We start from the raw sequence: 24,964 nt of genomic DNA on the forward strand, positions 1-24,964 counted from the left end.
TCAAGATTCCCTTGTAAATCGTTTGCCGATGAGGTGGCACGTATCTCGAAACAGAAGGGAACATAATTCCAAGAGGAGGGAGAGTAGGCTGACGTGTCACCGGAGCAGGATTCAGTCGACGACGTGGCATGTCGGATAATGCATGTGGCCTCATTAAATACATATGACCTCCTTGCTTCACCTTGATGGTATTCCTTGCGCCATCATAGAGAATGCCTGCATGTCGCTGCCAAGGTCGCCCTAGAAGAATGTCGCAGTGTGCCATTGGGGTGACCAAGCAGGTGACGTGGTACTGTAGTGGCCCAAACTGTAGGTGTACTCGAACAACTGCAGTGGCCTTTTATCGAGCTGTGGGTCCAAAACATCGCACGTGAATCTTCTTGAAAAACTGCTTTTGTGGAAGGTTGTGTGCTCGAACAAATTCAGCAGATATAAAATTTGCCTCTTCCCCAGTATCAACAACTGCATGAACATCAGTATGGTCGGAGTCGTGCAGGAGAGTACCCTTCTGTCTGAAGAGAGGAGCCTTATCAACTAGTCTATTCGAAAAAGATGAAAGGCTAGCTGAATAGCTTCTACATCCTCATCTTCACAATCGACAATATCATTGTCCTCGAGGGGATAAGGATATAAATGAGATTCATCTTCACTCTTCTCTGTCGGCTGCTTCTCTGCTACGTTCACAGAACGAGTCCTGTTGGGACACTTGTTGGAATAGTGACCCTTCTTGCCACAACTATGGCATATGATATTCTTCACCCCAACACTATCCTTGTTGAAATATGACATTTTTTCTTTAACTCTGCGAGCTTCAGGCTTCTTTTCCTCCATACGTGGTGGAGGTCTATAAACTGAAGAAGTCTTGAGCATACCCTTCCAATAAATGGACTTCTCTTCAGCTGTCTTGGCATGAGCTGCTGCCACATCAACAGACCCGAATTCAGTGTTAGCCAATTCAAATCGAATCTCAGTACTTAACCCATTGATATATCGCATGACCCGTTGCTGGTCTATTTCCTGAAGTCGACACCTTGGAGACAGTTTGTGGAATTTGAGGGTGTAGGAATCCACATCTTTGTTTCCTTGTTGCAAGTTAAGTAATTTATAGAATATTACCTTTTCATAATTAAGAGGAACAAAATTTTCAGTCAGGATCTGCTTCATGACCTCCCAATTGGTAACGGGTGCAAGTCTTCTGACAAACCTTGCATGGATTACATCATCCCACCATGAACATGCTTACCCAATAAACTTGGTGATGATGAGTTCACACTTCTTCACGTCTGGAAGAGACTTATACGCAAAAATTCTCTTCACTTTGGTAAGCCAGTCAAAAAATTCCTCAGGTCCCTTTTCACTACTGAACTCGGGAACCTCAACTTTGATGCCATAATCTTTGTCAGAAAATTGCCAGGTAACATCCTGGGGAACAACTGGATCAAGTTGCTGCCTCTAAGGTGTGTCTTCGATCCGTAAAGTGTTGAGCTGAGGAGGTAATGTAGAGGATCCTTCTTCAGCTTGCTTGTCGGTCCTCATCATAAAGGCAATCATCTCTTCCATAAACTTATCAAACTTGGCTTCAATCCTCTCAAATCTAGCATCAGTATTCTGTTGGTTCTCGGCTAACTCGCGATACAATTTGTGCAACTCAGCATTAGTGATGTGACTTGCCATGGTTAGAAAATTGCAGGAAAATTTGCTCTGATACCACTTGATGCGGTTTCGGGTTCCGGGTTCCGGGTTCCAAGAACAGGAATCGGATCGCTTAGGGCCCACAATAAAGCAGTAAATTCAAAATATGAAGTGTAATGGCAGTTCTGTAAATAAACTGAAGTTTAAGGGAATGGAAGAGTTGTAAATAAACAGAAATTATAATGTGCTACTTGGGAGATGGGACATAAAGGGGATTAATAGTTATCTGGTGGGGATAAACTAGGAAACAAATAGAAATATGGGAGATGGGAAAATTAAAGGTAGACAGAAGGGTATTACAGGAAATCAGAATAAAAGAGAATGAATTAGTAACTCACGATTCTGTTGGGGTTGTCTACTTGTCTTCAACCTCTAGACAGCCAAAACAGGAGGCGGTGGAACACCCAAGAGGAAATCAAGCTTCAGCCTTTGAAATCTCTCCCAACAGCTCTAAAATTTCAGATCTACTGTCGCCTTAGCCTGCTGGACCATTCCAAACTAGTACAGCTCAAGGGTTCAAGCAATACTTGGAATAACGAGTTCTGAAAATTGGAATCAACGGTAGTTGCAGGTGGAGGAACTACCCAGTTCAGGCATCAATTGAACCCAGATTTAAGGGATAACTTTCCCTCTCTCAGCCCTCTTGAATACCTCCTTCAAATAGATTCAGTAGCCTTCCAACAAGCGGAAAGGAATTTCTGAAACCAGATCAAACGGACAGCACAGTTGCAGGTTCCTTCAGAGGGTTGGATCTCACCACACACGTGAGACGTAGATGCCCAACTTCCCAGGTTAAGTCGCCTTTAGGTAAGGATTGTACGTACCAAATTTCAGCCACAAAAGTTGAGGATTGAGGGAGCTCGATTCAACTGTGGAGGGCTGCAAGTATCGCACTAAGAGAGAAAGGAACAGTAATATAGAACGATAGATTGGAAGAAGAGAAGAATATCAGAGAAGGGAAAAGAGAAACCAGAAGAGAGAGATGGGTAGAGAATATTAGAGAAGGGGGAGAAAGAAAGCATCCATGGCCGCCATCGACTTCAACCAAAACATATTGTCTCAAATTCATTCAAATCTAAAACTGAGTTCTTCTCTATTACATGACTAATATAGAGGAAAAATCAAACAATTAATGGAAACTACTTGAAAATGGAAACTATTCTAAATTTAGAAGCTAGCTAATTTAAAAAGAAATTATTTCTAAAATAATAGAAAATAAAATCAAAAGATATTTCTTTTCTAAGTCCATCGTGCAACTGCATCAAAGGGACCGTGGGGTGGATGAAACTTTACGTGGGAGCAAGGGACCGTGGGGTCTATCTGTCTACTAAATTTGGGCCCCATCTGAACTGCCACATGGCAGATATTTAGATTCCTGCTTGGAGATTCTTTTGCAAGCTGCCAGCTTAGAGTATCCTCTCCCTAAGTTTTATTTTTAACCATTTCTGTGACTTGTCTAATTTTAGGTCTAGCTCATCCAATTGGCGAGCCCATTTTGGCAGTGAGACCTATGGGTGGTTGAGTGATAGAGAACCTAAAATATTAAAGTAGTCACAAAAAAACATTCATTATCCAAATTGGTGTGACCCAATATAGTAGGTTCCATATCTGACTCACCATCAATGCAATGGGCCTATCATTGAATTCTGTAAATGAGATCTAGTCATCACTGAATGATCATTTAAGAACAGCCAAATTTGTGTCTTGGTGAGAGACCCACACATCTAATGGTGAGAGGCATGGGTGGAGCTTCCCATGGTTGCATGGACTGACAATTCTTTCAGTTGTTTAAATAGTTTACTTGTGAAAGTGAATTTATGCTCTTAATTTGATATAAAAATATTGGAATTCGTGTGTATTTCGATTAATTTGCAGAGACCATTCAAAGAGTAGAGTTACAAACGTTTAAACATTTTAATGCCCAGAGTCTCAATAATTATGTAATATAATTCCACGATTTTCAAATATACATGTTTGGAACATACCACAATTAAAATTACAACTCATGGAAATAGAAATCTATTCTGGAATCATCTCTTGAAATTGGGTCTAAACATTATTTATGATTTTTGTTTTACAGTTGGACCTGTTTCTTTTAATGATTCACAATCCTATTATCAATATTCCGATGCTGGGTGTCCCTTGTTTCTTGGTCTGAACCTTAGCTTTAGTTATCCCATTACATGTTGGTTTCTAAACCTACCTGGATCACTTTATTTATATTTTTAATGCATTATTATTATATAACTATTCTTATGGTAATCTATGAAAAATAGTCAGATGGTAATGGAGAATTACCCTACCCATAAAAATGGGTACATACACTTGGGGTACCTAATGTTTGGAGAAACTATGTCTGGGATACCTCATGCTTGATATATTTTGATATATTATGTTTGGGGTACCTTGTTTCATATTTCAGACTTTCCCCGTACCATCACCTCCACCTCATTCACATGCTCAAAGAAAAAATTAGATGTTTACCGAAATGGGTGCGGTTTCACGGTAATTGAAAAATCTTGTGATGCCTTTCTATAATCTGACAATCATATTTAGAAAGCCAAATTCACATGACAAGATTCAAGTGAATGAAAGTAAACCATAGTTTAATGTATGGGGCAGAATGTTGGCCTGTTAAAAAGTGTCATATTGTGAAGCTATGTGTGGCAAAGATGAGGATGCTAAGATGGATGTGCGGAAAAACTATGAAGGATAAAGTACAAAATGATTGTATTTGAACTGATTTGGGAGTTGACCGGATCAACGATAAGCTCCAAGAAGGTTGTTTGAGGTGCTATGGTCATGTTCAACGGAGGCCTAGTCAGGAGGAGTGATATGATTCAGATTGAAGGGGTTAAAAGAGCTAGGGACAGACCTAAAATGACCATAGGAGAGGTTTTGAGGAAGGACATGCATAGTTTGGGTCTTGTACCAAGTATGACCTCAGATAGAGCATATTGGAAAGCAAGGATCCATGTAGCCGACCCCATTTAGCTGCGCTTCTCCTAACTTGCCGGGCTGGCCTCCTTCCTCTTTCATTTTTCATTTTCATCTTGCATTCATTCTTCTTCTTTCTTAATGTCTTTTTCATTTTCATTTCTCATCTCATTTCTTATCTCTCTTTTCTCATCTATTTTTCTGTTTAGCCCTCAGTCTTTGCCTAATTTGTTTTGTTTGGATCCATGTAGCCGACCCCATTAAGTTGGGATAAGGCTGAGTTTGTTGTTGTTGAAAGCAAACCATAATTTAGGAGATGTTTAATAGAAGGAAATCAAAGAGCCGGTTCAATCCCAACAGCTGGTCATAACCTGCAGAAATTAGTCCCCATATTTCAAGAAGATCCAATGGTTGGATCTGAAATGGCATAACAGGACAGAATTTAGAAGCTTAGAAAAATCCCAAATTAGCGGGTGGAAAGAGAACCTGTAACTCAAGATCAGCAGTCCCATTGGCCTCAAGTTCAGGTCAAGTATTGATACGGTAAAGGAGAACAAAAACTCCAAATGTTTACGTCAACCAAGTGGCTGGATCTGCTGTTTTGATAGGGGTTTGCTGAACTCAGGAATCAAAGAAATAGGGCATTGCAGGTTTGGCTTTAAATCAAATCAGAACAGGGAGTGCTGTTTAGATGATTAGCAGTAGTGTAAACCTGAGTTTCAGAATCAAAACACAGCAGGAAAACTTAATAGAATGCATAAATGACTCCTGATTTGCAGGGAAATAAAATAGAAAACAGAATAGAAGGAAAGATGTTACAACCGTTTATCCCAAAAGCTCAAGCTGTTTGGTAAGGACAACAACAATGTATATCAACACAACACTCCTCCACACATGCAGATCCACACACACAGACGGCTCTGCATGTGGCACCAAGGGGCACAAAACGTAGGCGTATAACAGACAAAACCCCTTGAACATACTAGGGATCAAACACCTGACCTCCTGGCTCTGATACCATGTTACAACTGCTTATCACAAATGCTCGAGCTCTGTTAGATAAGGACTACAACAATGTATATTAACACAACAACAAAAAATAAAGGGGAATATGACCCAGAATCACCAGAAGGCCTGCGACACACTGTGATTGCCATCCTCGCTTGTTGGGGCTCCCGGACACGCTGTGATTGCCCATAGGGAAATTATGTTTGCTTATGCTTCTTCTTCCCCTTCACCCCCCCCCCCCCAAAAAAAAAAAAAAAAAAAAAAAAAGTTTTGACATGTGCTGAGGCTAAACCACTACCACTAGCCTTTGTTGCAGTTTGTTGAGGACTAGCTCCCTGAACTCTCAGGCTCTTTCTTGCTCTGGCCAGTGTGTAATTATGTCCACTTCCTTAGCACGCTGTATCCCTCTCTCCTTTGCCCGTCTCCACATCATCGGGCATATCCTCATCACTATCGAATTCTTTCTGTGGTGCTGATTGTTTTTCCTACACTGCCTCACTCCACTCACTTCTTCCTCTCCAGCTTCCTCTGGATTTTACCCTTCATGAGGGCAGCCATGGCCTTCTGCACGTCACCAAGGACACTAGGGGCATTTTTACACATCCTGAAACCTATCAACCACGTGCCACTTACAGTCTTTTTGCGCTACCGCCTGACATCCCCTTCCTAAAATACTTCTGTGTTTCTTCTTCTTGTTCTACTAAAAAGTAAGTGTCTTCTTCTTGTCATTATTAATGGGTACGGCATGCCTCCATGCACTATTCCTTCGTTCTTCTGCCGGTATGCTACTTTCTTACACTGTTGCATCAAGAATCAAGATGCAATATTATTACTTTTTTTTTTTGTCAATTAAGCGATTAACACTTCTAAGAATGCATACATTATTAACTTTTCAACTTCAATTAACACTTCTAAAATAATAAGAAAGTCATTTTTTAAATTTCCCCCTTGCCTGTTGGGTAATATGACCTAGAATCACCACTAGGCCTGTGGGAAGGGCATCACCACCAATCTCATCCTGTTGATTCACCGTAACATGGATGGAGCTGCATCCATAGCTCAAGATCGTAGGAGAGGTTTATGGCCTTCCTCCTTTATTTATAACTTCCGTTACAATCACAAAAATAGGAAGCTTCTATGTGTGGTGGGAGGAATACCTTACAACTTAGTCTCTCTACAAAATAGAAACCATTTAGAACATTACAAAATAAAAACTATGGATAGAATGTAGGATACTTGTCCAGCCCTTCTAGAAGCACTACTAAAGTAACAACCAAAATAAAACTGACATCTATTTTCGTATAGACCTCACAACCCCCATATTTGGGCTTATAGAATGTGCCCATTACAAAAATTAAAAATAAAAGTACTTCGCCCATGACCCATATAAACTGTTGGGGACTTAAATTTAAGTGTAACTTGAACCAAACCCTGAAGCAATTCTGGTTTAGTTTGAGCAGAACTTCAGCCATAGAACATGCTATTTTCCAGCAGCTACAGGCTCTTGTTTTCCTCTTACAAGTTAAGATCTGCATCATCTTGTTAGCTGTTTTCTAGTTTTAACTCAATGTGGATATTCTTGTCTGTCTACTTGGATTTGACCCTTTTTTTATATATAATATTTGTTTCAGGATTTGTGCTGAAACCTGACAGTAAACATTAAAGCAAGCATTAAAAATTTAAAATGCAAGTTGTTCATAGAGGAGGTGAGAATGCTATGGGGGCTTCAAGACCAATGGAATGGTCTGCAGTTCCTTACAATGCTCAAGCACCTGGACCAATTGGAAAACAGCGGACATCAAGTCTGGAATCACCAATTATGTTGTTAGCAGGTCACCAGAGTGCTATATATACAATGAAGTTCAATCCAGCAGGGACAGTCATTGCATCAGGCTCTCATGACAAAGACATTTTCCTTTGGAACGTTCATGGGGATTGCAAAAACTTCATGGTCTTGAGAGGGCATAAGAATGCAGTCTTGGATCTTCAATGGACTACTGATGGCACCCAGATTATATCAGCCAGTCCTGATAAGACTTTAAGAGCATGGGATGTTGAAACAGGGAAACAGATAAAAAAGATGGCAGAACATTCATCCTTTGTGAATTCCTGCTGCACAACCCGTCGAGGTCCTCCCCTTGTTGTTAGTGGGTCTGATGATGGTACTGCAAAGCTGTGGGATCTGCGTCAAAGAGGAGCAATACAGACATTTCCAGACAAATACCAGATCACAGCTGTTAGTTTCTCTGATGCATCTGATAAGATATTCACTGGTGGGATAGACAATGATGTGAAGGTTTGGGATCTACGTAGGAATGAGGTTACCATGACTCTTCAGGGTCATACGGATATGATAACAGGTATGCAGTTGAGTCCTGATGGCTCCTATCTCCTAACCAATGGCATGGATTGTTCTCTTCGCATTTGGGATATGCGCCCATATGCTCCACAGGACCGTTGTGTCAAGATATTAACAGGGAATCTGCACAACATGGAAAAGAACCTGTTGAAATGTAGCTGGTCCCCTGATGGAAGGAAGGTCACTGCTGGTAGTGCAGACCGGATGGTATATATTTGGGATACAACTACTCGAAACATCTTGTATAGGCTCCCTGGCCACAATGGATCTGTAAATGAGTGTGTCTTCCATCCCCATGAACCCATCATTGGATCTTGCAGTAGTGATAAACAGATCTTTCTTGGTGAGATCTGAACTGCATTTGTAGGACTCAAAACAAAGTTTAGGAGCCAGCTTGAAAAAAAATGAAGACATTGGTAAGATGGATTTCTGTAAGTTGGATAATGAGCGACTATTTTAACACCTTTGGTGCTTTTTGCGTTTTCTCATTCAACGGTTGATGGTGCTCACCTTCTTTTCCAGTGAGACATCTATTGTGGATAAAGCTTTACAGATGGATATGTCATATTCACCTAATTTTGTTCTTCATATTCAGGAATGTCATTATGTTAACATGTTACGGTTCCTGATGGTGCCATGCATAGGAAAATTACTCTTTTGTTGTCTGTCTATATTAGTCTGCTTAGTGTAACAGGGAATGACCCAACGACAATTTAGCCATGAACCATGATGAGTGCAGGTCAATTATTATAATGTCAAAGGAGTGGCCTCTTGATTGCAATGCTACATGCTTATTACTTTCGAGGTTTTGGGTTGTGGAAAGGGCTCCTCTACTTGCACACAAGAGGCGGTAGCTCAGATCCAACACCCTGGAGTGCTTCAAAGCGTGTGCCTGTGTGTTGGTTCCGTGATGAGGCGTTCCAGGGCGTTGGACCTGAGCTGCTGCCCCTTGCACGGTAGAGGAGCTGGATCGAAGTTTCAGTGTATTCAGTCTATAATTTTGGCAACAGAGAAATCATATATCCTGTTATAACGTCAGGATTCCCGTAGAATTTAGTTGAGTTTCAATGGAAGTGAGGTGAAGTCTGCAACAGTTCGGTTTGAATACCGAGCATATGCTACCTGCATCACTCATTGTAACTTGACAACGCTTATTCTTGAAACAGGCAGCAAGGGATTGCATAGCTGTAGAGCGTTTCTTCTGCATGTAGCTCTAGAACTAGCCAGGTAAATGTGTTATCTAAATTCATTATAATCTACATTTAGAGCCAAACCCCCTTCTGAGATTTGTCTTTGGTGTATCTGAATCTGGGTCTTCTATTTGTATTTTAGGTGTTTGTTCTTGCTCTCTCTCCGGAAGCTAATCCACCCCTATACAACCTGTCTGGCCTTTAACAAATCTTGCCTTTCTATCTTCCCGTTCCTTTCAGCGTCGACCTTTCGAAACAGTCATTTGATTTGCAGTCCAATTCCTTGGACTTGAATCAATGACTTGAGGCCTATTTTTAAAGGTATTATAGGCTGTAGCCCGGGCTCTTCACTGTCAACTACTAGCATGACCGTGGTTGTCATGGCGTCCAAGCAATCCAAGGCATTTGGTTGGAGGGGACCTGGACGCAATGAAATACAAACAACCAAGGGATTCAAGGCGTCCAAGGTGACTGGACACCTAGGCGTTGCTCATGATTGAGACATACAATTATGTGAGGCTGTGAGCCATAATTCACTGTTTCTCCCTCCCTTGTATATTTTTGGAAAAAATAATGCAGCCCCACCCAAAAATAAGAGTGCACAAAATTATTGGTCCACCCCATGATAAGTTGATGTTCTTGCATACTATCATTGATCTCCACACTGGTGCTGGGGCTACATGACCAGGCAGTGATCTCTTCCTTCCCATTTCAAGCATGGGGACACTGGACTGACTCACGGGCAAACTAGACAGCGAGGGGCATGGGTGTAATAGATTTGATGCGGCTCAAATTTCTTGGACGGATAGACCTCAAGGTTCCGTGTTCTGGCTGTCAAAAAGAGCGACTTCTAGTTCAGTTGGTTACAGAACAAGGTTTAATGAGATCAAAGTTAAGACCATGTTTTTAGCATCTCAGAGTGCACACTAAATGCCGACTAATAAGAGAGAAAAAGGTGCAGTGCCAGAAATATTACAGTAGCTTAACACTAGAACTAAAGAAAATATACCTTTTTCCCAAGTCGAATAGAAAGAGAATGGCCCTTGAATCACTTATGAGTACTTTAAGTAGTGTTTGGTTGGTATGTATCCTCAGAATTCTGGGTCAAAAGCTTTTTAAGGTAACAAAATAGATAAGGGGTCGAGTTTTAGAATGCATTTTAGACCCAAATTCTATTCCAAGGATACATATCAAACACAGCCTAATCAAAAGCCTTCTACTCGACCCTCTCCAACCTGACAGAAAAAAGGCTGCAAACATCCTTAGACACCTCGAATAAGGAGGGACTTCCTACTGTGTAAGTAATAATTTTTTTCGCAGACAGGAAATGATATGCAACACAAGATGAAATATCCATTTGGGAAAAAATGGTCACATTGCCAGTATCAAGCGCCCTCTACTAGACCTTCTCCACCCTGACATATACAAACCATGTGGTGGCCGGTGGCCCCTTGCTGTTGGCTTGGCATGAGAGATTCCATCCCACGCCTGCAGCATGTAAATCCCCTGTTTGATATTAAGCGGTTCCACTCTGTTTGACGTTTGAGCAAACATGAGGAAAAGGGAAATAATGTAACCAGTTTCATAAGAAACACTGTAATACTCTTCTGCTCCCCACCCCCCCAAAAAAGAAAAAAAAAACCCTCTCAAACACAGTAATCCTCTGCTGGGCATCTCATGCTGGGTTCTGTACCTCTGGTGGACAGATGTCAGCAGATGAGCAACAGAGAGAGAGAGAGAGAGAGAGAGGGAAGACAACTTCTCGAGGCAGAAAAACATCATCTACTTCCCCTCAAAATTCTAATGAACTTCAATCAACAAATCACATTCCCCTAGTTAAATGCACGCTATTCTTTTTTATCATTTATATTCATCCCCTAACTTGCTTGTAATTTTTACTTACCAAAAGATATCAAAAGGGGGGCTGTCCATACAGCTCAGAAATGATCTTTGAAAACTAGATTTCACCACAATTTATTGCCCAAAAGGGAAATGGCACTAGAAGAATTACTAGGGATATAACCTCTTACATAAAAGAAAGGCATCCAAATAAATTTGAAAATTTATATAATGATTGTAAAAATTACAAAAGATGAAGAATGTAACCTCTTGCATAAAAGAAAAAGGTTGAAGCCGGAATGTAATTTACAATATGAATATCTAAGAGATTGTTTGTATGCCTCAAGGATTGATGAACAGAACAAGGACCCACAGAAAAATACCATTCAGTGTAACTTTTTCTCTCCCTATCTGCTTTAACACTTCCCTAAATAAATCAGCTTTCCACATTTCCCAGCTATCAGATAGTAAATTGAAAGACCTTGGTAAACTTCAACAGGAAAGACAGATGATGAACTTTTCTGAGGATTAGATTTCCATCATGCTAAACTGGGATGGAGGAAATGGATGCATAAACTCTTTCTCTATCAAGAACTATTCACTTGTAAATCCACTCATTGGCACGGCCTCCAGATTCATCCATGTCAATGAAAATACTAACTGCCTGAGATAATCAACAGTAACAATAAATTTCGATGACTGAAAAGTACAAAACAAATACTTATTACCTTGAAATAATCATTAAGAACACGTTGACCACTGAGTCCAGCATGTGCATGCATCTGGTCTAACCACTGTTTTAGAAACCGGACCAAACCTGCGATTGAACCCAAAAAAAAGGAACCACTCTTTTCTGGTCTGGTCCCCACTCAGGACTGCCTCTTCAACAACCAGACAAAAACCAAGCAGTTTTTGAAATTCATCCAGTGTTTAGTGAACCATATGGTTTGGTTCACCTTTTTTTTTTTTGATATGTTTTTTAACTTTAGTGCTTATTATTTTTTCCCTCCAGCCAAAATTGTGGGTCATTTGGTTTCTGGTTCACCCTCTGGTCTGGTCTTTGAAAACTATGGGTCTTTGCCATAAATGTGGATAAATAATAAATAAAAAAGAACCTCTTTGCTGGGTCCAGCCTAGGATACTCCAGGCCACAAACTGATCATAATAAGCCTTTTTTACGGCATTTTATCTGCTGCATTCACAATCTTTTTCAACAGTCAAAAGAATATAGCTGAATTTTTGGAATTAAAGCATAAGGCTTTCTGTTATTTCTTTGTCCTTGGAGGTATCATGGCTAGAACTTATGTCCATGCCCACTACATGTTCACTTCTTCTTTTCCTTTTTTTTTTCTTTAAATTAAAATTTTTGTAGAGCAGAAAAATATTGTTAGAAGGAAGCCAGCACGAAAGCAGAAAAAAAAATACAGAGAATATGAGAGTGAATAAACACAGACAGAAACCAGCCCACCAGGACCTACATAACAAGGAAAGCAAAATAATGCAGCAAAGAGTAAATAAACAAAGAAGCAAGCCAGCCCACTAGGACCTACATAATGAGAGAAAAATGGGTTAAGCACAGTCTCCCTCCTTGCATCAGCTTTTGCCGGTCATTTGCACCTGTATTACTGGATCTTTGACACCAATTGAATAAGATGTTCATAGGAGGCACTGGAGCTCTGCTCAGATTTCCAAACCATAAAACCATTTTGGATAGTCTTACAGTTCTACGTGCTGTATTTATGCTTAAATAATCTTTACTCTAATGTATATTGAAAACTATATAGATTTCCCTACAATTTCAAAACTATTTTTACCAAATTTCTACTTGATTTCCCAATTTCAAGGAGAAATTCTCATTTCTCGAAATAACAAAATGACCCTCCCTGGGGAACTTTGGAACCTTGCTTGAAAGAGGACAGGCAGAACAAGATTCTTGTAACCGGCTCCAAGGAGTCAGGATGAGGCTTAGCAACATAATATTTTCAGATTCCCATTGCTCACCAATCCCCTATGTGGGTAAAACCTTAGAATCCCATAATTCTGATCACATGATAAAGATATGCACCTTCTCAGAGGAATGAAGTATCAGAGAAAAAAGGATGACTATACATCATCACATACCATACTTGCAGACTTGGAGAATATGTTTACCTTTCCGATTCGAGGCCGCTCCTTCAGCTTGGCTAGGCTATTCCGAATATGTGAGACTGCACCCCAACATTTCAAAGTGTTTGCAACATCATCAAGCCTCAGTAGATACTCTTCTTCCGTCAGAGGAAAGGATCTCTGGGGGTAAGTTCTCCATTAGTACAACATACCAATACTACTATTGGAATCACAATACTCTTGTGTTGGTCTTTAATGACCACAAGACTCTTAATATCTATCATAAAAATTCAATAGCAAAGATCTAAAGAATGTAACAAACTCATGCTATGGATCAAAAGCTGATTGAATCTAGATTCTTGCGGACCTGGACCCTGACTAAGTTAGATATAAAGGTGATAGGATAACAGACTTGATTCCACGATGAAATTAAGCCCCCCTGGAGAGACAAGTCATTGAACCTCAATTCGCTCCCTTGAACTGTTGTCCAGCTATGGTAGGATAACTAACACTTTCCCATACACAGGACATGTGAAACGCCAGAAAAGTGGTAAAGAAAGTCAAAATCAACAAGGCTGTCACCAGTTCTGCGAAAAACATGATACTTGAGTGCATATGTTATTGTTGGACAAAGGCACAAATGATTCTCAAGGTAAGCTTGGCAAACTCAAAATCCTAACATGCCAAGACGATGAATAAACAAGTTACAGAACACAATTCTCACATACTTAGTAAACAAAATGGAAGTATAAGAAGTTCAAGGAAAAACAATGAGGTCGAGTATTTGACTCCTAGGAAGTGCAAAAATCGGGTAAGGGCCGACAATTCTCCCTCGTTGCCGCGCAAAAAATGCCGCGTGAGCTCCACATGCAAGGACCATGGGATCTTGGCCTGCACGTGTGGGTAGTGTTAATGTATACATTGAGGCTGTCATTCCCAAGCAGTTCGGGATTTTACGAGAAACGGTAGCGAACAATACACCAACTACCATGAGCACGTGCTTCATCAGGCACAAGAGACATAAATGAAGGGGTCTCTTTTGGGGGGAAGAGGGGAGGACCATATCTTGGTTCAGCTCACAAGATCTCTGGGGCCAAAACTTTGAAAACAATTACTGGTAGAACAATGACAAGAAACACATGCTCAAGGTCACAAAGATGGATGAAAAAGCATATACAAACCAAACATGTGACAAGAAGATTGAACAATTGAAACGAGGTCAAAAGATACAAAAAGAATAGTCCCTATGGAATTTCGTAGTTTCAACCACAGTTGAGAATATCAGAAAAACATTTCTACAACCAGAAATCACTTACTTGCTCCATGTATTTCCACATGACATTCATTGCCAGGAGATTTCTTCCCAAGAACTCCTGTATCAAGGCATGGACACTAACAACATATTCAGTGCCAAATAACAATATTTGGAACATGTCTGCTCCAGTTTTAGGAGTGAAGGATAGAAAATCAGGAATCCAAAAATAGAAAGACAAGGAAATATGTTGTCAAACAACAGTTAACATAATTGTCAATTTCAGTTCAAGTCTCGACAAGAGAAACCATCAGATGTAGTATGCAGACAAGCAAAGAATAGGATGTGCCAACTGCATTTTTCTTAGCCATCCAGGAGGGTTCAATGAATCATGTTTATCAACATGAGTCACTTGGTTGATACTTCACCTGGCCAAGTCAAAATTTGAATATGGAATCTAAATTCAATGGTTTATTTTCCCCAAGCTGAGGTTTGGAATTTGCCTGAATATCTAAATCAAAGGAGTTCTGATACAAGCTTTTTATGTAAAATAGTCGATCAAGTTATAGAAGCATTTTTTTTCTCGATTTTTTCCACTCTCTAGCTCTTTTTTTTTTTTTTGGTCTTTAGTTTTTCCCATGATGATGTATTCCTTTAATACTGTTATCTGTTCTGATCGAATGCTCTTTTTTTTGATGCCCTATTCAGTTGTATTAGGTCTAAGGCTGTAAGCAGAGGGATGTAATGCTTGGATATGGACAGATGAGGTGATTTCACCCTAATTTATGTTCAATGACTTCAAAGTTCTCAAGCTCCTACATGAAAAGCCAAGAGGCCCAAGACAAGCCCTAGTTCTCTGTGTGTTTTGTTTTTCCTGATTAATGGAGTACCAGTTCAAAAATAGGCCTGGTCTTAGTACTAATTTTGTTTGGCCTTTATTATTTGGTATTTTTAATTGCAATGTGCTGAGATATAAAGGCCAAGCTTATGTGTTAAGGGGAGAACAAAACGTATTTTATAGAGTAATTAGTTAGTTATGGGTCCCATTACAAAGATCCAAGTTTAAGAGTTGTTTAGGAATGTTTGTCTCATTGGATTCCAGTTAGAATCATTATCTTGTAAGTAAATTTAGTATGTCTAGCTGTTTTTGAGTCCTATTGTTAGTAATTGGGAAAGTTAGTGCCTTTATTAAGTAGATTTATTTATTTATTTATTTTATTATTATTATTTTTTAATCTTTGATTTCTATAAATATGTAGACCCCAACGACAACACCCAGCCTTATCCCAACTTAATGGGGTTGGCTACATGGATCCATGCAAAACACAATATAGAAAAAAGGGTCCAAAAATAGAAAAGGAATTATCACTCCCCTCCCCTGAACTATAGTTAAATATCAAGTTCCCCCACGTTTTTTAAAATATTTCACTCCCCTCCCCCTAAATCAAAAGATTCTATCAACCGTGACTAGGGGTTAAATATTGTTGTTAAGTGATTGTCGTTTTTTTTATAATCCCTGAAATACCCCCATCATATTAATCGATCAAAAGAACAAAACCCTTTTGAACTCTCTCATCTTACAATTGTTCCAAACAAAGGGGAGTGAGACCTTGCTCTCCTTCTTCAGCTCAGGGCTTGTCTCCGTCATGACCGTAAATAACGTGATCAGCATCATCCAACCTATGGAGGAAATTGGCCAGCTTTGCAAAGAACACAATATTCCCTTCCACACCGACACGGCTAAGGCTCTAGATAAGATTCCTGTGGAGAAGTTGAATGTGAGCTTGATGTCGCTAAGCGGTCACAAGATTTATGGACCCAAGGGGGTAGGAGCGCTCTATATGAGGCAGAGGCCGAGAATCAGGGTGGGGCCCCAGACGAACGGCGATGGCCAAGCGAGAGGGATTCGGAGTGGAACTATCCCGACACCATTGGTTGTTGGCATGGGTGCTGCTTGTGAGGTGGCTATGAAGGAGATGGAATATGACGGCAAGCGTATCTCTACCCTGTAGAAGTGCCTGCTCGAAGGAATCAAGGCCAAGCTTGATGGTATCGTTTTCAATGGGAGCAGCAAGAGGAGATATGCTGGGAATCTAAATCCCTCCTTCGCTTACGTTGAAGGGGAAAGTTTGCTCATGGGCTTGAAGGAGTTTGCCGTTTCTAGTGGCAGTGCCTGTACGAGTGCCAACTTAGAGCCGTTTTATGTTCTCAGAGCGTTGTGAGTGGAGGACATGGCTCACACTTCCATCAGGTATGGGATTGGGAGGTTCACTACGGAGGATGAGTCTGATTGTGCAGTTGAGCTTACCATGTGACAGGTGGAGAAGCTAAGGGAGATAAGCCCCCTTTACGAGATGGTTAAGGAAGGGATTGACATTAAGAGTATTCGATGGGTCTCACTCCCCTTTGATTGGAACAATTGTAAGATGAGAGAGTACAAAAGGGTTTTCTGCTTTTGATCAATTAAAGGGATGGGGGTATTTCGGGGATTATAAAAAAAAGGACAGTCACATAACAGCAATATTTAACCCCTAGTCACGGTTGATAGAATCTTTTGATTTAGGGGGAGGGGAGTGAAATATTTTAAAAAACGTGGGGGACCTTGATATTTAGCTATAGTTCAGGGCAGGGGAGAGATAATTCCTCAAAATAGAATAGGGGAAGGAGGAGGCAAAAATATGAGAGATGAGAAATGGAAGATGCGAGTAAATGGATGATTCATTCGTCTGAGAATTTGCTTGTTGCAAAACTCTTGTGGAGCTAAGGTGGCCGAAATGGTTTGCTATCACTCTCTCCTTCCCCATAGTAAGTTCTTCTCCCTCTCTTATCTATCCCCATTTATCTCTTCTCTTTGATCTTTTCTTCCCTATATACTCTCTCTCAGTTGACACCTTTACTACCACTATTTTCCTAATCTATACGTATCTTAAAAACTATCAACCTCACATCTTCTCTCCTCTCTAAGATCCACCAAAGGCCTCTCTATCCACCACTTCACCTCACTGATCTCGACTATTTAGATTATTTTATTTCTGATTTTAAACCTGGAAATTAGTTATTGAAATCTGACAGTTACTCTTTCAAAATCTGACCATTAGACATAAGATCTGATTTGACCCATATCCAGCCGTCAGACCAGATCTCTTCCTCCCATTCCATTAGTGGGTCCTTTAACTGTAGATTGATCTAATCTGTCTGCATCACTGATAAAAGAGAAAAATAGAAATAGTTAATGCTATTTTACTATACCAGAAGGCAGCAGTACTCTGATCAGTATACCTTTTTTATTAGCTGAACGTCATAGGACCTCCCATACTTTTTCCTTATAAGAGTTGCAAGGTCGATCCCACTGAAAGTTGAATCATCTGTGCCGAGAATTCTTTCCAAATCCTCACGGAAAAACTCATTATTTACCTGTGAACAAAACCAGATTATCCAACAGTGACTGAGAGAGAAAAGAAGAGAAGTGAAGAAGAATTGAGGAGATCGATAGGGTTTAGAAAATCACCCTAGTCAACCACTCAGCCATGTATTTATAAGATTAAAAACCCTGTAATTACAGGTAACTTTATGACTAATGACTAATTACAATAAGCCCCTGATTATAACTTATAGTTACAAATTTACCCCAGTGCACGACTAAATATATTAACAACCTGAAAACAAACAGGAATATGAAGACCAACTAGTGGTATTATACCTCAAGTTACAAATACCAATCTGAATACACACGTGCGCATGAGCAGACAGACTTTCATGCATACACAACACATGAAAACTCTTCCCAACTGCCTGCCTGCCTGCCTGCCCGCCCAGTGCCCACTCACAGACACATTAAAACACAAATTTCATTTGTTGGTAGGCTACGAAGAGAATCCACTACTGATGGACAGGGGAGCGGGTCTCATTGATTATGGATGGCAAGGATGCCTTCAGTGATGAGATAATCAAGCTGAATGATAGCGTCAGCAGAAAATAACTGAGTTAGGAGATTTATTACTTCCAGCAGAACACGGTATAATTTTCCATGGAACCAGATGGTAGCAAAAGAGCTCAAGGATCAATACCAACAAAACAAGAGGGCCTAGGATATATGATCAAATATTGTTCAAGCAGCTCTACTACATCATTGGTCGCACTCACATCCTACAGATTGGTTGACCATCCATTGGTGGACAATGTACGACAATTCAACATTTTACGATCCTAACCAAAGGTTAAGAAAATTTCTATAGACTGGATGATTGGGATATTCCAACCAGCCATTATTTGAGCAGGGCATATGATGATTAGTGTAACATTTAGATGGTCAGAGTTGATAAGCATACATCAGGCATCTACATAAGATGCTCTACAATAAACAATTTTACCCAAGAGCAGTTGCCAATATCACTCAAGGAGTCCAATGGAAAGAAACAGGATTTTGACATACCCCTCCAGTTTCGCTTTGGGGAGTTTCATCCTCAGAGTTCCTGTCTTCTGATTCTGAATCACTTGGATCAACACCATCATCCATTGTGCCTGAAAATACAGGCTTAGAATGGAAAGCCCTTCCATGGTAACCACTCACAAGATATTGACCCTGTGCAAAAGTTGATACTCCAGGAGGAAAATACAGGGATGAATATCCACCCTTATCAACTCTGTTCCTGAAAGAGTTCTCCTGAATGCCTAACCAGTTACGAGGGTGGCTTGGTAGAACGCTCGTCATGTCCTGCAAATCATAGCATCACTGTTAACTTATTAGCTCATACTAATTGTTTCAGCAAATGATTTAATTTGAATTGCAAATGATTTAATTTGAATTAATATATGATAAGAATTATTAATGAAGACATAGAGACATTGCTTGGTTGGTTATAATTTACCTTCAGGATTTTAAATTCAAACCCCACTCAAGAACCAAAACCCTGATTTGCATCAACCAAAACATAAGAATCCTAGTACAATAAATCTTTCCTAAACTTGTCACGACTTGACTTCATGAAATGAGCTTCTTAAACAAACTCAAATACTTCCTAAAAGGCTAACCCACGTTTTGACAATGGGTTCCACACTTGACAGCTATCAAACATCGTATGTAAAAGAAAAAAGTACAAAAATACCCCTGATAACTTAAAAAATCCCCCAACTAAACTATCTACCATTGTTGGGCCTTGTTTGGACACAAACCTGAGCCCAAAGGTTTGGAGAATTGGCTGGATATTTTGGGCTTTGGTTTCCAAAGACTATCATGCTAATCCAGCCATTCTAAAGCCACTGCATCAGGGCCAGGGGTATACACATATATAACCTTCTCAAATTCCTAATTAGACTATCCTAATCTAACTCAAACACTTACCACTAATCTTGTGTACTGACTTCACCTCCATTTTATGGACTTAAAAATTAGCCCATTACAATTAAACCCAGCCTATAATATAACTATCCAAAGCTTGTTTTCAGCCTGTTGGACTGCCACCTCACCTTGTGGCTCTATGTGGGATCATAGTATAATGCAACTGTAACAGTATCAGGGCAAGAAATCTATACGGATGAAACATTATATCCAATAGAGGTACTGAAAGCTCTTGAAAATTTGGCAGCTTTCTTGGTTAATACTTTTGCCAAAGAAATATCCACATTCATTAACAGCTCCAGCAACCTAGAAGTCTTTTCAAAAATTAGAAAACAACTAATAGTAATGGAAAAGAAAAAATAGAAAGATCCTCTTCTACAGCCTAAAACTCCAATTGGCATCCACATGACCAAAAATATTGAACTTCAAAAAAACTGAGTAATTAATCTAACTCGAAGCAAAGACAATAAACATTAGATTACACCCACACCAACCCAAACCAGAAACTTTCTAAAATACCTCAATTCAACTCAAATCAGCCAAGACTTAATGCATGGCCATATGAATTCTGTTTCTCCATTCAAAAGTACCTCACTAAGTGAAATTAGAAAAAAAACAAAATTAAAAGTCTCAAATGACTCTGAACTAATTCAATGTTGCCTTGTTCTTCATTGTGATATTCTCCACTGGACCCACCAGGGTCCATGTGAACACCAGAAGCATCAACCAACCAAGGTTAGAATTGGCTCCTAAATCTACATCAGCCAATCAAAACCTCATTCAAGCCCCTTCAGTCCAGGTATAATGAGTCCTTCCTTTCCACTTTGGCTGTTCTCTACTTGATCCCATACAACCATTTCTTCTGTTTCTAGCACTATAGTGCAATAAGATCCAAAGCCATGGTCTCTACCAATTAGAGAGTTGGAAAAGGGTGAGGTGGCATGGAATTAAATTTCACCAAAGCCCCTCAAAATTTCAAAAAACTTGTTATCAGTCTGGCAAAGAAGAAACAGAAATCATGTAAAAGCTTGACTCTGAACTCTGAACTTTCAGTCACAATCAGGATTGATTTTGAAGTTCAGTGGATCAGTTTTTTCTCTTTTATTTATTTATTTATTTTATTTTAGTTCTGAATCTATACTTCCCTGCAATTCATCCTTCACAGGTTTTATTTTCACTGTTTAATCCTTCTTCACCCCCAGAAACTGGCTTGTCTTCCCCATATTCTAAGAATTGATTTGAGAATTGGGCTTCGCCCCACCTTTGGCAACCAATACTGCATATGAGCGCAATCAACGGGCGAGGCGTCTCAGCCCTGCCATGCGCATTCTGCTCCTCGCCTCCACTTCCACAAAAACGCTTTTCAAGAGACCTTATCAAAACATTAAGGAAATGATTCAAAGTTCTGGCTTTGATGGTCATCCTATTCCCGTGAGTTCTGATGAACAATATGTCCCAATTAATGTTTCTCCTCTTTTCCCGAGAATCTATCAGCAGCGAGGGGGTATACTCAATTACATTGTGTAGCTATCTGTATGTCGCTCCCTTTACCATGGTAGAAAGAGTTAACCCATTGTCTCTCATCTTGCACTGTTGGACACTAGATTTTCTGATTACCAACGTCTTGGTTGAAACAACATGAAATGCTGGAACAGTCTTCATAACACTACTCACAAATTTTAATGTTCCATTACAAGATCACCATATCCCAGACATGCTTCGAATCCAACTCCAGCTTTCTGGTTCCTCTCAAGTAGCATCAACTATTGTGGAAACTTTGCATCACAAAATTATTTTGTATTCCAAAACCTTTCTTTGTATGTTGTAAAATCCGGTTTTAACTCTTCTGATGAGTTCTCCTACTCACTAATTCTTCATCAACCCCTATATGTAGCTTTGTTACTCGTCAAATCTCCTGTTATGAGCTAGCAAAACTCCTTCCTGAATCATGGATTACGTCTTTTGAGTGCCGATGTCAACAGAAAACTCTAGTGGTGACAAAAGATTCATCTCTTCTTCAAAATGCTTCCGGTGATGCGGTGATCCAGTTTCCTCATGCTCAGTTAAGGTACTTCAACTCCCTCATCATTATTTTTCCTGCAGAGATTAATATGTTCTCCATAGTCTCTTATTATGATCATTAGTTTCCTAATGAACATACATACCTTGTGTGGAAAATTAAATCCCCTTTAGACCAGTTTAAGCATATCTCTGCTGCTGAAGCATCATTAAATTGGCAGGCAGAAAATACAAAATACCAGAACTCAATCCTTAAGTCTATGGTGCAAAAGCAAGATGCTTTGCATTCTCTAGTCTCTAAACAAGCTTCTACAGTCCAAAATGATTTGACCTGTTTGTGCCATAAAATTGATTTGTTACACCAGCAAATCATCGCTTCTGGAACAAAGAGTTACCATGACTTGGGAAGAAGAGAAACTAAATCAGTCCGTTATATTTTGAGGGGAACAAATGTTCAGACAATGGAGAATCAACTCAGAGGAATAAGACTTCATCAGAAGAATGGAAAGGAGATCCTGGAACAACATAAGAATGATTTTGTAATCAGTAGATTAGTTGATTATGCATGGTAGCAACATATGTTGTAGGCACCTGAGAAGAACCAGCAATTTGGAACTGAATTTGTAACATATCTGGAATATGTGGATCTAAAAGAGAAACATTGAAGTTGGGATATAATGTGATGAAAATAGTTCCTGCAGTTAGAGTAGTTTGTACCGTCCCTAGACAAGCTTGAGCATAAATGTCAAAAAAAACTGTCTAGGAGCATAGTTGTTGCCTTGTTAGTGTTGTATTGCATCCAGGCCCCCTCCAACGCCTTGGGTCACCTAGATGCCATGACAATTATGTCTAGGAGAGCCAGATATGACACAATTTTTTGTCCATGGAATGTAAGAGCTAGTCCGATTGCACCAAAATGAAGATGGGTGAACCCTTGTTGTCTATAAGTTCTCAGAATATAAGGTAAGATCGGAATTAGATATAATAGTCTTCTGAACCAGCAGGAATGGGATGACTATCAAAACCTGAACTTTAAATTACTCTTTTATCCTTGAAGCCCTGAAGGGGAATGCCTTTTGAATAAAATTTTCACAGAATAAGTCAAAGAAGGGACAGGATGAAGATAGACCTAAGAAGGATGAAGTTTCAGAAAATGAGAATAAGGAATCTTAAAAGTTTCTGTGAAGAAATTTCTTACATTAGAGAAACAGAAAGAAGAGTTTCTAACTAATTCAAAAGCAGAATGTGATGAATTAAGAGACTGGCTATCCATGATTGCCCAAAACAGCCAAACCTACTGCTACCTCCTTATGGTCTTACGTGTCACTGGGCACCATGAACTTTCACAGATGAACAGTCTTAACAAGGAAATAAGTATTGGGTATCCATGGCTCCGATACCAAACTAAGTATATACATATACAAAGTTGGTCGCCTGTCTTTACTAACAGTAATTATAAGAATAATAACAAGTTCACTTATTCAAGAAATTGCCTCATCCTATTGACATTATCCGTACTTAAAATAACTAGAAAGTCATAAAAATTATGCCAATTTTGGTTCATGAACGATCCAACCAAGCTTGGCTGCATGGATCTATTACCACCATTAAGTAGCTTATATGGTCATCATATAGATACACAGCCCATGTCACATTATATTCATATGATAAGTTTCAGCCCAAACATAGTTAACCACATGCCACATGGAAAATTAAAGCTTTGAAAAAATAGTCAAAATCTTGAAAATATTGGACAGTTGATAGTACAATGGGAAATGTCCACAAGGTGGTTGACATAGATCAGGATCAGTTCGGGATTCAAGGAGGAATCAACATGGAAGATTCGGAGAAGGATTTCAAAGGTTAAAATGAATAAGGGTAAGCAATTAAGCATAGAGTTTACTATTCCAATGCAGTGTCAAGCTTTATAATTAGGAGGAATTCATATTATCCAAAATTTGGGAATACTGTTCCCAATTATATAATAGTTAATCAAAACTAATAAAATATTAAAATTATTATTTAATAGATAATGGAACCCATTAATTTCTTACTTTCGTTCCTCTTTTTTTTGAAGCAAATCATTTCACCCAACAAGTCTCAGAAACCCCATTCAGAAAGAACCATCTTACTATTGCAATTTACAACTTCTGGGCACCCTCATCCTGCAACGACCTCACCTTCAACTACCCATTTAATTTTCCATCACTCCTTCAGTGCCAATTCCGGCAAATCTTAGTTACTGAAGAATTACATAAACTAAGCACTAATGGCATCTAGGAGACTTTTTCCCCTTGTATTTCCATAATTGAAATCCATTCTTAGTCTACCAAAAACCCCTTTTTTTACCATTCAAGACTGGCTCTGCAGTACCCGAAAAAAAAAAATATAGAGAGAGAGGACTTACTGATCCAATTGCCAAGCGCCCTTGGTGGATCTTTGAAACAGTCACCGGAAGGAGAGGTGGGGGATGCTAAGGCAGACTGCAGAGATTGGTATACCGGAGGGAGTTAGTGGCTGGCAGTATTTTGGTTTTTTTTTTTTTTTCCTCTTCTAACACGCCATCCCCTCCAGCTTGGTTCTTTCTCGAACCCATCCTCAATCGCCCCACCTATGATTGACATGGTTTGACTTTGAACGTTTATGAGGTAAAATTACAAGATTATTAAAAATGGATTTCAATTTGCTAATTACACATTTTATCAAAAATAACTTACTAATTACACATCTAATGTTCCATTTAACCAGTGGAAGAGAGAAAGTAAAATAAATAAATAAATAAAAATCCCTACCTCGTCGTGCGCCCTTAAGCCCAAATACAGGGGTGGTGAAAAAACCACCCTGCCGCTATTGGTTGAATTCTATGTGCATCCCATAGTTGGTCCCCACGTTAGCATAGTGGCTACATGATCAAGTAGTGCTCCCAACCCCCCCTACACCAAAAAAAAGAAAAAAGAAAATAAGGGTTAATCACTCTGCCCACATGCAGCAGATAAGTTGGTGGCGCTAATGGGGATGTGGATGGAGCATCATACAAGAGGGGTCGGGATCATTTTAAAGGGGTTAAGACACAATAGATGCAAGTTTGTGATTTGCAAACAATGTGCCCATCCTTTTCCCTTATAAGTTATGCTTGATTGCAAAAGACATTTAAAATGAAGGGAAGTGAAATTTTCAAACTTAAAAAATAAACTTATGTAATCATTAATGTGATTTTATAAATA

General features: G+C 39.5%; 2 protein-coding genes and 1 pseudogene across 4 annotated transcripts in view; 2 read left to right on the forward strand and 1 right to left on the reverse strand.

The window, feature by feature from the left end:
* LOC122080000 (U5 small nuclear ribonucleoprotein 40 kDa protein) overlaps positions 1 to 8,610 on the forward strand; it is an 11,598-nt gene extending 2,988 nt beyond the window's left edge. For both annotated transcript variants that reach the window (XM_042646835.1, XM_042646834.1), the window contains one exon: positions 7,269 to 8,610. In XM_042646835.1, the coding sequence (XP_042502769.1) occupies positions 7,322 to 8,350 (1,029 nt within the window). In that variant the 5' untranslated portion in view covers positions 7,269 to 7,321 and the 3' untranslated portion in view covers positions 8,351 to 8,610. The remainder of the gene's footprint in view (positions 1 to 7,268) is intronic.
* A 2,620-nt stretch (positions 8,611 to 11,230) lies between these two features.
* On the reverse strand, positions 11,231 to 24,338 carry LOC122079974. Of its 2 annotated transcripts, none has more exons than XM_042646797.1 (6): positions 24,148 to 24,338; positions 18,816 to 19,115; positions 17,663 to 17,797; positions 14,448 to 14,504; positions 13,177 to 13,311; positions 11,231 to 11,689 (listed from the first exon to the last, which is right to left on the reverse strand). In XM_042646797.1, the coding sequence occupies exons 2-6, from the start codon at positions 19,092 to 19,094 to the stop codon at positions 11,624 to 11,626; spliced, it is 672 nt and encodes a 223-aa protein (XP_042502731.1). In that variant the 5' UTR covers positions 19,095 to 19,115; positions 24,148 to 24,338; the 3' UTR covers positions 11,231 to 11,623. The 2 variants fall into 2 exon arrangements, with proteins under 2 accessions (XP_042502731.1, XP_042502730.1); XM_042646796.1 differs by having other exon boundaries at positions 18,816 to 19,097; positions 24,148 to 24,336.
* On the forward strand, positions 15,128 to 16,842 carry LOC122079508 (annotated as a pseudogene).
* Positions 24,339 to 24,964: the final 626 nt, after the last annotated feature.

The sequence above is a fragment of the Macadamia integrifolia genome, chromosome 5 (genome assembly GCF_013358625.1).
Source record: "Macadamia integrifolia cultivar HAES 741 chromosome 5, SCU_Mint_v3, whole genome shotgun sequence".
Classification (NCBI taxonomy): domain Eukaryota; kingdom Viridiplantae; phylum Streptophyta; class Magnoliopsida; order Proteales; family Proteaceae; genus Macadamia; species Macadamia integrifolia.

Bases quoted from the DNA above. Each gene is read 5' to 3' on its own strand.
- LOC122079974 (XM_042646797.1), bottom strand. From the start codon at position 19,094: ATGACGAGCGTTCTACCAAGCCACCCTCGTAACTGGTTAGGCATTCAG. The intron at 14,505-17,662 runs GTATACTGATCA...GCCTTGATACAG, and splicing joins ACGTTCAGCTAATAAAAAAG to GAGTTCTTGGGAAGAAATCT. The intron at 13,312-14,447 runs GTAAGTGATTTC...ACTTACCCCCAG, and splicing joins TGTGGAAATACATGGAGCAA to AGATCCTTTCCTCTGACGGA.